This window comes from Papio anubis, chromosome 4, assembly GCF_008728515.1.
Source record: "Papio anubis isolate 15944 chromosome 4, Panubis1.0, whole genome shotgun sequence".
In the NCBI taxonomy this organism is placed as follows: domain Eukaryota; kingdom Metazoa; phylum Chordata; class Mammalia; order Primates; family Cercopithecidae; genus Papio; species Papio anubis.
The window spans coordinates 22,942,191-22,957,389 of NC_044979.1; the positions used below are offsets into that span (position 1 = coordinate 22,942,191).

The 15,199-nt window shown below is 42.5% G+C and overlaps 1 protein-coding gene and 1 non-coding gene across 2 annotated transcripts; one reads left to right on the plus strand and one right to left on the minus strand.

Moving 5' to 3' along the window:
* Positions 1–1,370: 1,370 nt before the first annotated feature.
* Positions 1,371–14,038, minus strand: STMP1 (short transmembrane mitochondrial protein 1). The gene is made up of 3 exons (XM_003896640.5): positions 13,907–14,038; positions 3,728–3,781; positions 1,371–2,451 (listed from the first exon to the last, which is right to left on the minus strand). The coding sequence occupies exons 1-3, from the start codon at positions 13,919–13,921 to the stop codon at positions 2,377–2,379; spliced, it is 144 nt and encodes a 47-aa protein (XP_003896689.1). The 5' UTR covers positions 13,922–14,038; the 3' UTR covers positions 1,371–2,376.
* LOC116274711 lies at positions 10,795–10,898 on the plus strand. Its single transcript, XR_004183494.1, has one exon. It is a non-coding gene; the product is annotated as a U6 spliceosomal RNA (small nuclear RNA).
* Positions 14,039–15,199: the final 1,161 nt, after the last annotated feature.

Below are 15,199 nucleotides of genomic sequence, written 5' to 3' on the forward strand. Positions count from 1 at the left end.
GTGGATACTGTAAATTTTCATCAGTATCAAAAACAGTGACTACAGAAATAATGACAAATTTTTTGTGTGGTTCATAAGCTGATTCCAAAAGTGACTGCAGAACTAGCCAAAAAGCAACAAGTTTGTACTAATAGCTACTATTTATTAGATAGTCTGCAAAGCACTGTGCAACATTACATACATTATCTCAATAATTTTTTTATGAAAACCCCATGAGGTGGATATTTACGTCCACATCTACAGATAATGCAAGAGTTTCTGAAAGAATAAGCTACAAACCCCTCTGACACACAATTTACCTATTAAATGAACCTAAAAGTTTAAAAAAGCTGGGCGCAGCGGCTCATGCATGTAATCCCAGCACTTTGGGAGGCTGAAGTGGGCAGATCACTTGAGGCCAGGAGTTCGAGACCAGTTTGGCCAACATGGTGAAACCTCGTCGTTACTAAAAATACAAAAATTAGCCAGGTGTGGTGGCAGGCACCTGTAATCCCAGCTACTTGGGAGGCTGCCCGAGAATCACTTGAACCCAGGAAGAAGGGGATGCAGTGAGCTGAGACTGCCACTGCACTCCAGCCTGGGCAGCAGAGTGACATTCTGTCTTGAAAAAAAAAAAAAAGAAAAGAATAAGCCACTTGCCCATGATCACGCTGCTAAGAAAAGTCAAACCATAATTTAATCCTAATCTGTCTCACACACAAAGACAACCTTGACAGGAATAAAACTTACTTCCATGTAGGAGAGATGCAACTCGTCAAAGAGAAGCAGAATCACTTTATCACATACAGAATCAGTGTCATTACTGTCTGAAAAAAGATGCTCTGCACAATTCTGCCAATGTATTGATTCTGAACCTGCCATGTCTTCAAAAATGGCATTATTAGTGAAGCTGCTCAACAAGCCCTCTGAAACAAAACAGCTAATGAAATGGGTATTTATATTTAGTCTAAACTATACTTTTAGGACTTTATCTTATAGCTCTATCCTGAATCGATATGTTTAATAACATTAGGAATGAGGTTATCATTGTAACAGCAAAAGAACAACCTAAGCATTCACCAGTAGCAGATTAAATCAATTATGTTGTATCTATTCAAAAAAATATTAGGCAGTCAAAAAAAGAATGAGGTTCCTTGCTACTTACTTGCTGATATAGAATGATCTCCATTAAAAAAAAAGAAGCGAGGGTCAGACCTCTGTGTATAGTTACTATTTGTGTTACACATGTTTGTTTAGGCACAGACTCTTTCTCAAAAGTATAAGGCAAAGTGGTAACAGTAACTTGTCAAAGAGGAGCCAGGAGCCAGAGAACAGGGGTGGGAAAGGCCCTTTACGTGAAATTACTTTTGTATCTTGTCCTATGGGAAAAGTTAATTATTCAATTTTTTTAAAATTTAAAAACAATACAAGCTGATTATACATTTGACAAATACAGGGAATTTCTGACTGCAGGAAAAAACAAAGCATCAACTACAAAGAGAAGCAGAAATTCTTCTTGAGCTGCTGATTTTACTATACATTTGGGCTACATTTTTTCTTAAGAGAATCACTACAAAGTAATAGTACAAATACCTTTTTTAATGTGAAAAGGTATAAAATCTCCTTTAAAAACTTTTCACTTATCCATCACATAACATCAAATGTACCTGTAATCCCAAGTATGATTCTTCTGAGAAGGAAAAGTCAGATCAAATACATCATTAAGGAAAAACATGCACACTAAATAGACTACGAACTCTACTGGGACAAAGACCATTATTTTGCATATTTTTTCATTCCCCAATTCCTGACAGGATTCTCAGAATCATTTCTTAGTTAATGAACAGCAAATTGACTCATTGGTTAAATTAGCAACTACAGAGCTGCCTAACAGCAGTACAAAATAAATGAATAATTCACCAAAAACTAGCTCTAGATATTAATTTTAATTACTTTGTAGCAACATAATTTAGTACCAAATGTTTAAAAAGTACCCATTATAATTGCTAAACTGTGAAGTCACTATTATTTGTATCTGACCAGCTATACAAAACTCATCCGTTTTTCTCTTGACAAAAGGTAGTAAAAATCGCAAACAATAAAGAAGACGCTACTCATTAAAAGTCATGTTTACTAATCTAGCACCATAATTCCAGTCTTAGAACCTCCCATGCAGTTGGAAAGGGAATATGGGAAGAGGTGAGTATGTTGGAAATGTAGGGTAGTTCTCAAATTGGGGCCCCATTTTGCTTGCTCTAAAGCAAAAAACACAGGGTCTAGCAAAGAAGAGAAGTGCTGAGGCTGGAGTCGAAAACAAAAGCTTTTGGTTCAGATGGTAAAGGAGGCCCTCAAGAGCGGTAGAATCAGTGTATCTCGAAGGCAGTGCTGGAGGCAGTCTCATGCACTAGGGGGTTTCTTCTTGGCATCCAAGTCCTTTTTAATTTCTTCAAGTTTTTTAGCCAGGTTTGGTATCTTTAAAGAGAAAAAAGATTATTATAATTTTGCATCTACCTAATCAATATTCTTGTACTTCTTTTCCTCCAAAGATAAATGGTTTTACAAGCTTTTATCTTCCTCTGAAAGAGATCTCCTAAACAGTGGTTCTTTTTGCTTTCTTTTTTGAGATAGGGTCTCTGTCACTCAGGCTGGAGCGCAATGTTGCAAACATAGGTCACTGCAGGATTGACCTCCAGAGCTCAAGCGATCCTTCCCGCCCCAGTCCCGCAAGTAGTTGGGACCACGGACATGCCACCACGCCTGGCTAATTTTTGTATTTTTTGTAAAGATGGGCTTTTGCCACATTGCCCAGGCTGGTCTCAAACTCCTGAGCTCAAGCAATCTGCCCACCTCGGCCTCCCAAAGTGCTAGGATTACAGGCGTGAGCCACTAAACCTGGCCAATAGTGGTATTTCTTAGCCTCATAACTGCATAGAAAGATATCAGAAGTTGTCAGATAAGTATGCTCCTCTCTGAAAGCCACTTCTACTTTTGTATACCCACTTCCACTCGATCTGGTGCCAAGTAAAGGTTGTGCGTATAAACAATAAATGTGACATAATATAGCCTTTGCCTAGAAAACTATATGACTCAAACGAAGGTTGACAAAGGAATTCCCTTTGTCATACAAAAAGCTTTACAACAAAACAAATCAATATCATGTTTCCCTTGCTTGTCTTTTTCAAACACCTGTCCAGAATCCCCATTCGTAGGCTGCTGCACCACCTGGTTTTCAACATCGCCATGTATAAAGGGAGGTTAATACAACTTCACAAAACTCTGTCCTCAAATGTGCTACCCTTAGAATTTTGAAGATGGAATACAGATCTATATTTTTCAGTCCGCCTACCCAGATGCATCTCCAAAATTCTAAGTCATCTCTACTACTGTGTAGTGGGGCTGAAAATATTATCCAATTAATCTTTAAATTCTCACTTATCACATGATTTCCCTAAGAATTTTAAGAGCCCAACTTAATATTACTCTGAGCTAACAAGCCACAGCTAAGGATCTTCATGAGCCCAGCTGAACTGAAGGGATTTTTCCCTCTTGTGGTGATACGGAAGAGGACAGATGTTTCATGAGCTGTATTACTTTTTCAAACAATGGCAAACCATTCTACAATATTCAGGAGTTTGCCTCAGCCCTATGGACCTCATTTATGCTGGAAGTCACACCTTACCTCAAGCAAAGAAAAGTCACTCTAAAACAGTCACATGGAATCAAGGTAGTCATGGATATGGCCACTTACGTCATAGTTCTGAGCCAGATACATTCCAACCACGTTGCCCAATGTAAATCCAAGCTGAAAAAATAGAATAGTAAGAGTTACAGTGCATACCGAGTCCTGTGCCAGTATGATTCCAAATTAAAATACGAAGACAGTATCTTCCTAAGAAGCTTAGGACAGTTAGAAGACCTTAATGTCCAGTCTAGGGCTGTGTACAACATGAGAGTCACATTTTTCTTCTATAAACACAGAGATGCCCTCTCCAGAGGCTAAAGAGTATACAAAAGAATAAATGGTGACACCAACCAAACGTAAGAAAAAAATAAAACCGCAAAAAATAATAAATGGTAACACTGTATAAATCTACCCTAAATTCTCTTATCCCCTCACAACTCACATAAATACTTGACTACAAGTTCTGGAAACTCAAGCCAAAGTTCAGATTTTTCTTGTGGAATGCTGCAATTTTTTGTCTTTTTTTGGTTATGGATATTGTTATTCCTTTTCAAATCAAATAAAAGTTATTCATAAAAGTTATACTATAAAAATACTTTTTAAAGTATTCACTCAAGGCCGGGCACAGAGGCTCACACCTATAATCCCAGCACTTTGGGAGGCCAAAGTGGTGGATCACTTGAGGTCAGGAGTTTGAGACCAGCCTGGCCAACATGGTGAAACTTCATCTCTACTAAAAATACAAAAATTAGCCAGGCGGGGTGGCTCACACCTGTAATCCCAGCTACTCGGGAGGCTAAGGCAGGAGAATCACTTGAAACCGGGAGGCAGAGGTTGCAGTGAGCTGAGATCAAGCCACTGCACTCCAGCCTGGGAGACAGAGCAAGACTCCATCTCAAAATAAATAAATAAATATTCAGCCAAATCATAGGATCTCAGAGAATGAAGGGACTCTTCACAGTTTACAATCTCTTCATAGTTCAAACAGAGGACCTTGAGGCCCAGGATGGAAAGGGACTTCTCCAAGGACATTCACAATAAGGAGGACAAGACAATCTACATTAGCTTCACACTCAAAAACTAAAATATGTGATGACAGAAAAGAAGAGAAAACTCTGACACACCACTGAGAGCACATATGGCTTAGCACTCTGCCACAGGTAGTCTAACATGCTAACAGGTATAGTCTGGCAGGACATTAAAGGTCGGTGGGAAACACAGTGACAAGAGACAGGTGCAACATTTAGAAAACTTTAAATATTTATCCCATTTGGTGACTATTTTCCTAAACAAAAACTGGTTCATGAAAATTTAGATATACCCAAAAGGGCCAAGGCTCCTCAGCTTTGAGTTTTAATGATAATAATTCCCTGTTTTCCTCTGGTAATTAAGAGGCTCCATCTAGAGCTTAATTTTTCATTTTATAAATTCAAACTAGTATGAATTTTTTTCATCATTTTCTTTAATCAGTGTTGCTTTTACTCAATCAATACACAGCAGAGAGGTTTTAAAAAAATTAAGTGTGGCACTTAACACCATCAATCACACATGGCGTGACTGAACCTTATCTTCAAGTTGGAGATGCACATAGGGGAACAGAATGCAGCTGGGTTCTTAGTACACTTTAAACTTACTAAGCTTGAAACACCAAAAGCATAATTTAAATTGGTTTGTTATTAGCAATAAGAAACATAGAAGAGGCTATCTAATCTCTAATCATAGACCATTCTGATCATTTGATTAATCAGATATGGCCTGCAAAATCCTACTTTTACCAATGTTGCACCTTGAAGCAGAATGATTTTTTTCTCCTATGGGTTGAAACCAGGTAGGAAGAGGTTTTCCAAATCCAGAAGGAGTATTAAATTTGCTTAAAAGAAGAGGAAAAAAAACCAAATGAAAGTATTAGCTCTAACACCAAAAAGAAAAAACATGGGATTTAAAAACTTTCAAAAAAAATAATCGAGTTCGGTTCCACCACTATCAGGCGGTGTGCCTAAAGCAAGACACTTAACCTCTCTGGAGCTTTGCTGATTTGAGCTTCCTGATTTATAAAACATTATACTCACAATGTAATGTCCAGCTCCAACATTCTAAGATTCCTAGTTCTTACCATATCTGTCTCTAAACAAATGTGGCATGTCTAACGTGGCTTCATTTTGGCAACTTCGCCAGGCATCAGGGCACATGAAAACTGATGATTATTTTAAAACACAACACAAAACAAAAACCATAAGCCTCTAAATAAGTCATATCCAATTCCAGTTTCAGAATACTACCAGATCTACCAAAGGGGTATTGTAAGATTAAATACACAAGAAAAATGTCACTAAGAGAAATATTTCCGAATACTACCAGATCTACCAAAGGGGTACTGTAAGATTAAATACACAAGAAAAATGTCACTAAGGGAAAAATGCATGAAGCCAGAAAAGCATATACAGTATGTTGTTCATGGGATGGTCAATAGGCATGTTTACACACACACAAAAAACCTAAATCTGAGGAACAGTGACTCAGTCTGAGAGGTTAGACTGGAGTCAGATTATAGGAGGTCTTGGATGAGTCTGAAACCTCTTTGTAGGCCAAGAATGCCTAACATCTTCCTGGCCAAGACCTAGAAACCTCATCAGTAGTTCTGTCAGGTGAATGCCATCACAATGCCCTGCTTCCCCTACATGGTCACCCGTTAGTATTCCCTGTAGAGAAGACTGTAGCATAAGGAGTGCAATGCCTTCTTCCCAAGCTCAGTACTAAGTGCATGACTATCACACCCTCTCTGCAATAATTTTGAGACTTTAGGGGTATAAAAAAGTAGCTTCTTTTCACAGAAACATTGGGGACAATTAATGGTACAACACTGCAAGTTTGAAAACAGAGGACTGAGATGAGGAAAGTAGTGTACAGGAAAAATAGATGGGAAGAAGATGCTGGAGCTAAGAGCCCCAAAAGGGAAGTCTAGACTGGCACAGAGCAGTACACAACAGAAGAATTGCATTGTCAGCTCTATAAATAGAGAGTACACTAAGAATCAGTGAAGCTCCACAATCCATTATCCACAATTCTGAAACCCAACTCAATCCAAACTACATTACATCATAACTCATTTGGTAACAAAAGCATACCTGACGTGAACTAACAGCAGACTATTTATAGTCATTATCACATTTTAGTGTGAATAATCATTTTTTGCTATAGTAATAGAAATCTTTAAATATAGGATCCTGCCTTAGATCTCCTCACTGGAGAATATGTCTCACAGCAAAAATATTAATACATTTGATTACAAAGTGCTATCCCAGATGCTGCTGGGGGTGTTAAGTACCGAGGTACATGATGCAGCTTATTACTTTTCTAAAATCTAAAAGAAATCTGATTTCCCAAATACATACGGCCCCTAAAGATTTTGATTAAGGGACTGCAGACCTTAATATACTAAAAATCAACTTCATATTTAGCCCCATGAAAGGATTAAAAATGATCTCTGCCCTTAGATAACTTATATGATGAATAGGAAGAAATGTTAGGTAAAATAGTTGTATAACAACAGAAGGCAGGACCCCGCACAGGATTTTCAATGTTAACAGATGCTCCAAAAATCAGAACTAGGCCATGCATTAAGTGGCAAAATGAATGATACAGAAGTGATTCTTTTAAGAAATCATACTTGAAAAATATGTACCTCAGGTTGATATTAAAGGCTCTAAATATGCTAAGTGTTCACATTTAAACTGGTGATATGGTTTGGCTGTGTCCCCACCCAAATCTCATCTTGAATTCCTACATGTTGTGGGAGGTAACTGAATCATGGGGGCAGGTATTTCCCATGCTGTTCTCATGATAGTGAGTAAGCCTCATGAGATCTGATGGTTTTATAAAGAGGAGTTCCTCTGTACAAGCTCTCTCTTTGTCTGCTGCCATCCATGTAAGACGTGACTTGCTCCCCCTTGCTTTCTGCCATGATTGTGAGGCCTCCCCAGCCATGTGGAACTATAAGTCCATTAAACCCTTTTTCCCATATAAATTACCCAGTCTCAGGTATATCTTTATCAGTAGTGTGAAAATGGACTAATACAACTGGCAAGGGAAATGTGAAGAATACTGAATGTGGAAAATCAAGGCACAAGATGGGAATGGAGATGTGATGACTGGCATAAAAGAAACAGGCCTGACTGGAAAAGAGAATTTGAGTTAAAGAATGGAGAGAATTAAGTATGGAAAGCTGGGCAGGGCTAGATGATGGGCTTCAAACAGCAGTTAGGGCAGCCAGGCACAATGGTAATCCCAGCACTTCGGGAGGACAAGGCGAGAGGATAGCCTGAGCCCAAGAGTTTGAGACCAGCCTGGGCATCATGGTGAAACTACATCTCTACCAACAAAATGCAAAATTAGCCAAGTGTGGTGGCATACATCTGTAGTCCCAGCTACTCTGGAGGCTGTGGTGGGAGGATCACTTGAGCCCAGGAGGCAGAGGTTACAGTGAGCTGAGATTACGCCACTGCACTCCAGCCTGGGCGACAGAGGCAGGGGAGTTTCCTTCACCTGCAGTTGTGGTAGGGAGCCACTGACTACTCTTTGCCTGCAGCAACATGATGAAAGCACTGCCTGAGAAGCATTCTCCTGGTACCTATACTCAGAAAAGGCTGAGGAAGCAAGGATCTACTAGATGATGAAAAGATGTAGGAATTAAAAACATAATTTTTTTTTTTTTTTTAAAGAAAACCAAGTACCTATTAGAGAAAAGCTGATTACTGTGGTGGCAAGCAAACAAGACTGAATTGTTTCTATTGATCAATAAAGATCAATGGAATAGAGTGGAGAGCCCAGGAATACACCATAAAGGCTTATTATGGTCAAGTGATTTTCAACAAGAGTGCCAAGGCACTCAATATGGAAAGAACAGTCTTTCCAAGAAATGGTGCTGGGAATAATCTTTTCAAGAAATGGTGCTGGGACAATGGGATATCCACATGCAAAGAATAAAGTTGGACTCCCACCTCACACTATATACAAAAATTAACTCAAAATGGATTAAAAACCTAAATGTAAGAGCTAAAACTATAAAACTCTTCGAAGAAATCATAGGCGTAAACCTTCATGAGTGGGGCTGGGCAAACAGTTTTCTCAGATATGACACCAAAAGTACAAGTAACCAAAAAAAAAAAAAAAAAAATTGGACTTCATCAAAATTAAAAATGTCTGTGTTTCAGAGAATACCATCAAGAAAGTCAAAAGACAACACACAAAATGAGATAGAATATTTTCAAATATATATCTGATAAGAGATCTGCATCCAGAATTTATAAATAATTCTTACAACTGAATGACACAAAAAAACTCAATTTAAAAATGGGCAAATTGGCCAGGCACAGTGGTTCACGCCTATAATGCCACACTTTGGAGGCCAAGGTGGGTGGATCACCTGAGGTCAGGAGTTCAACACCAGCCTGGCCAACTTGGTGAAACCCCGTCTCTACTAAAAATACAAAAATCAGCCAGGCATGGTGGTGGATGCCTGTAGTCCCAGCTACTTGGGAGGCTGAGGCAGGAGAAACTGCTCGAACCCAGGAAGCAGAGGTTGCAGTGAGCTGAGACTGCACCACTGCACTCCAGCCTGAGCGACAGAGCCCAACTCCATCTCAAAAATAAATAAATAAAATTAAATTAAAATTAAAATGGGCAAATGACATGAAAGGATTTCTCCAAAGATACAAATAGTCAACAAGCACATGAAAAGATGCTCAACATCATTAGTCACTGAGGAAATGCAAAGCAAAAGCATAAGGAACCACATCACACCCACTAGAATTGTTTTAACAAAAACAACAGCTACAACAAATGTTGGCGAGGATATGGAGAAATTGAAACTGTCATACATTACTGGTGAAAATGTAAAATGGTGCAGCTACTCTGGAAAACAGTCCAAAAGTTCCTCAAAGAGTTGAGCATAAAGTTAGCATATGATGCAGCAATCCCACCTTAGGGTATATACCCAAGAGAACTAAAATACACATCCACACAAAAACCTGCACACAAATATTCCTAGCAAGATTACTCATCATAGCCAAAAGTGGAAACATCTTGAATGTCCATCAACTGGTGAAATAATTAACAAAATAGAAATAAACGTAACAAACAAGGTGCAAGATAATTATTCAGAAGTTAATGAAAAGACATGAGACCTAAATAAATGAAGAAATGGATCATAACAGTGAAATAGTAAGGCCAGGCATGGTGGCTCACACCTGTCATCCCAGCACTTTGGGAGGCGGGGGCGGGCAGATCACATGAGGCCAGGAGTTTGAGACCAACCTAGCCAATATGGCGGAACCCTGTGTCTACTAAAAATACAAAAATTAGCTGGGGATGGTGGCACACGTCTGTAATCCCAGCTGCTTGGGAGGGTAAGGCACGAGAATTGCCTGAACCCAGGAGGCACTGGTTGCAGTGAGCTGAGATTGCGCCACAGCATTCCAGCCTGGGTGACAGAGGACTCTGTCTCAAACACAAAACAAAACAAAGACATAATAGTGTAAAGGTTTCATGAGCATAAGTCATCAGGAGGGCCTCATGGAAAAAATATCAGAGTGGGACCATGAAGAGTATTTAGAAAGGTAAAAAGGATAAAAGGAAAACCAGCCAGGTGCAGTGGCTCACACTTGTAATCCCAGCACTTTGGGAGGCCAAGGTGGGTAAATGACTTGAGGTCAGGCGTTCGAGGCCAGCCTGGCTAATATGGTAAAACCCCATATCTACTAAAATAATAAAATTAGCCAGGCGTAGTGGCACATGCCTGTAATCCCAGCTACTTGGGAGGCTGACGTAAGAGAATCACTTGAACCCAGGAGGCGGAGAGTGCAGTGAGCCAAGATGGCACCACTACACTCCAGCCTGGGTGACAGAGTGAGATTCTGTCTCAAAAACAAACAAACAAAAGCAATAAATCACAATAACAGTATCATAGGCAGTGTGCACAAAGCCCCCAGCAGTGCCATCATGTTAGCTTCCCTCCGAAAGCATCCTTAAAATAACTCTAGCTAAACCTTACGAATAAGGAAGCAGTAGCTTTCCTCAGGTAGTGTTGGTTACTATCTGCAAAGAGGTGTCTTCTACTGTGGTAAAAGAAAGAGAGGGTGCTCACTTTGGCAGCACATACACTAAAACTGGAATGATACAGAGATCAGAATGGCCCCTGCGCAAAGAGGACATGCAAATTCCTGAAGCAATGCATTTTTTAAAAACAGTCTAGGAGCAGTGGCTCAAGCCCATAATCCAACACTTTGAGAAGCTGAGGTGGGAGGATCGCTTCAGCCCAGGAGTTCAAGACCAGCCTGGGCAATATAGTGAGACCCTATCTCTACTATTGAAAAAATAATAATAAAGGGGAAAAAACTGCAGTAAAAGAAAAGGGAAAAACCACAGGAACAAGGTCTCTTCAAGATAGAGACAACGGGCAAATATTTTCACCTGGGGAGGAATATGAACAATGGAAGGAAGATATCACCAACACAAGCAAATACAGTGGTTTTCAAACTGTGCTCCACAAATCACAACTGTAGGAGAAACATCTTAGAGGGTTCCTGAATGTGTAATGACAACGCACCTGCTTAACTTGTGACTGTTTCATCACTTCTAAACCTTTCCAATCACCTACCCTTCTGTAAGAAGCTAATCCCCACTTCTGAGAAGTAACCAATCAGGGTTCAAATGACACCCTGCAAAAGAAAAACTGAACACTATCTGAATCCTTGTTGAGTGCCCCTGTTTTTAAGTTTTTTAACGTGTTAACTCATTTTTAATCCTCACAACAAAACCGTGAGGTGGGTTTGCATTTTCAGATGTGGAAATGGGAGCACAGAAAATTTCAACAGCCCACCCACGCTACCACAGCTTGAAAATGATGGGACGCAGGGTTCAAAGTGAGAAGTCTGACTCTGAAATTTAACCTCTTAAACACTAGAATGTGATGGTCATTGTTTTATAGATGAAATGACTGAACACAAAGAGAAATACTTGCTCAACTTTAGAGTCAGTGGCTCATTTGACAGAGGTGGAATCAATGTGAAAAGTAGTGCTATCCACTTATTTAAAAAAAAAAAAAAAAAAGGCAGTGAGGTGGGAGACCAGAGGGTGAGAGAACATCAGGGTTCCAGTTACTTCTGAGCTAGGAATATAATGGACAGCTTTAGCATCTCTCCTTAAATGCTGAGAATTCTGAATTCTCAAATCAGAATATGACCAGGTACAGTGTCTCATGCCTGTAATCCCAACACTGTAGGAGGCCTAGATGAGACCTGTATCTACAAAAAAAAAAAAAATTAAAAATTAGTCAGGGGTGGTGGTGTGGGTCTGTAGTCCTAGCTACTACTAAAGAGGCTGAGATGGGAAGACTGCTTGAGGCCAGGAGTTAAAGACTGCACTGAGCCATGATTGTGCCACTGGACTCTAGCCTAGGTGACAAAGAGAAACCTTGTCTCTAAAAAAAAAAAAAAAAAAAAAATTAACACTCAGTAAAAGTTTATTGCAAAACCAAATAGACCCATTCAGCAAAACCACTTAGAAAGTTAATTGTAACTGAATCATGTCCTCTCAGTTTATCAATGAGCAACAGATACAGTAGGCAGCTCAATTACATCATCCTATACCCTGGAGCTAAGTGATACCGCTTTTAATCTAGTGTTTACTACAAGAAAATGACTGTCATTATTCTGAACTCACAAACTAACACCTAGTTAGGACACTACAGAAACTCCTAGAGGCAAAGAAGCAGCCGTCTGAGCTGGGCAGATTAAGGACACTCTTTTGACTAATTGGATTTAACAATCCATTACCATCTTTCAAAAGGACAGAAGAGGCACGTTTTGTGTTTTAATCTCTTTGGCAAAGATAAAGCATTTGGGGCCAGGTGCGGAGGCTCACGCCTGTAATCCCAGCACTTTGGAAGGCTGACGCAGGCGGATCCGGAGGTCAGGAGATGGAGACCATCCTGGCCAACAGGGTGAAACCCCGTCTCTACTAAAAATACAAAAATTAGCTGGGCCTGCTGGCGCGCGCCAGCTACTCGGGAGGCTGAGGCAGGAGAATCGCTTAAACCCAGGAGGGGGAGGTTGCAGGGAGCTGAGATCGCTTCACTGCACTCCAGCCTGGCGACAGAGCAAGACTCCATCAAAAAAATAAAGACAAAGCATTCGGGCGGGAGCGGTGGCTCACGACTGTAATCCCAGTACTTTCGGAGGCTGAGGCGGGTTGATCACTTGAGGTCAGGAGTTCGAGACCAGCCTGGCCAACTCAGTGAAACCCCATCTCTACTAAAAATACAAAAATTAGCCGGGCATCGTTGCGCGCGCCTGTAATTCCAGTTACTCGGGAGGCCGAGGAGAGAGAAGCGCTTGAACCCGGGAGGCGGAGGTTCCAGTGAGCCGAGATCGTGCCACTGCACTCCAGCCTGACGACATAGCGAGACTCCGTCTCAAAAAAAAAAAAAAAAAAAAAAAGAATTAGAGGTTGAAAGCACCAAGTTTTGAGTGCACAATAGCTTGGCAGAAAAACTTTCACTTGAAAATTTGATGAGCAAGTCCTCCTGGAACCTTCACTAAGCAATCTTTGAAATATACCGAGTTTTGCCAGAAAACTCGTTTTTAACTCAAATAAGGAGCCAGGAGAAACAGTCTGCTTACTCATGCTTAGTCATTTCGGGAAAAATTACGTGTATACCAGTGTCTGACTCATTCCTCCAAGTCTGAAAGGTCTGATGAGGACTTAGCCTCTCGGACTTCGTGAGGTGGCTAATTTACGGTTTATTTCTGGCCCTCCTACCTCCTCAGAAATGCCAACTAGCAGGGCTCCACAGCAGGGACCCGCCGGCGACTATGTAATGGAACAGGAGCGCAGAAAGAAAGGGGAGCGGACTACGGAAAATCATCAAGGACCACACAAGCTTTAATACAAGTATTACACAATGAGCGCGGGGCGCGGCGCACAATACGTAGCTCTGGAAACGCACACTCTCTGACACCTCAAAGTTTTAGGGACTTGGATGGATGCAGAAAAACAGGGGCAAAGGGATTTTCTGGGGAGGCAGGAAGAAAACGGCCGCCCTGAGAGGCGACGACCAGGCGCGGGGGCCGAAGGGACCGCGGGACCCACGCCCAGGCCGGGTCCGCGGGGTCGGCAGTCCTCGAGGGGGAAATGGGATCCGAGGCACGCCCCAGGCAGCGGGCCCCGCTCTTCGGCAGCTCCACTCACCAGGAACTGGAGCATGATGTCGGTGGGGAGGGCGAGGAGGGCGCGAAGGACTGCTGCAGCTCCGCGGGCCGGTCCGAGCTTACCTCCCCATGCGCGGGGGGCGGAACGCCCCGTCGACTTCCGGGTCACACCCCGTCCCGCCCCGCCTCGCTCCTCCCGCCCAGCCCGCGCCCGGAAACGACTCGCAGCGTCGCAGCGTCCCGGTTCCCCCTGGCGGAACGCGTCGGCCTCACAAGCTGAACCAGCCGGGCAGCCAGCGCGCGACAAGACTTGCGAGGAGCCAAGTCCCGAGCCTGGCTGGGCAGCTTTGAGCATCCCGCCTCTGTAAACCTGGGCCGGGGCCCAGGAATCTGTGTTATTCTCAGCATGCGGACGATTCTGATACACAGCCCAGCTTAGGGCTCTCTGGCCTAGAAGGACTGCATGAGCAGCGGGTCCCATCCCCAGGTTCGCAGCTGAATCGTGGGAGCTTTTGCAACATCCTCTACCAGTGCCCAGCTGGACTTTGCGGGGAGGAAAGGAGGCTTGTAGCTCGCAAAGCTCCGCAGGTGTGCTGTGTCATCAGCGTTGAGGACCCAAGGTAGAGGCTGGGTGTTTAAGAGGCTTGGATGGCGGGCTTTGGAGTCTGGTGATAACCGGATGGGGCCCATGCTGCCGTGTGCCGCACGCCAGTCACTGAGATGATGAGTTTTGCAGCAGAGAAAGGGTTTATTCACCAGGCAGCCAGCCGAGGAGACGGGAGAACAGATCTCAAATCTGCCTCCCCAAAGATGGGTTTTAGGGATATTTATGGGATAGAGGAGCAAGGTGGTCTGAGGTGTGGGGAAAGGCGATTGGAGGTCAGGAAAAGTTTGTCAATGGGTGATCTGCGGGAGGTAGTCAAGCTTCATGGCTCTTCGTAGGATACATGGTCACAAAAGGGCATCCTTAGCATGATCTGAGGGTGGAGGTTTTGGCCCTCTAATGTCAGAAGGACACCCATAAGGCTTTCATGCAGGCCCAGTTGAGGGGTTGGTGGTCCCGGCTGTAGAAGAACTGACCCAGGCCGGGCGCGGTGGCTCAATCCTGTAATCCCAGGACTTTGGGAGGCTGAGACGGGCGGATCACGAGGTCAGGAGATCGAGACCATCCTGGCTAACACGGTGAAACCCCGTCTTTACTAAAAAATACAAAAAACTAGCCGGGCGAGGTGGCGGGCGCCTGTAGTCCCAGCTACTTGGGAGGCTGAGGCAGGAGAATGGCCTGAACCCGGAAGGCAGAGCTTGCAGTAAGCTGTGATCCGGCCTCTGCACT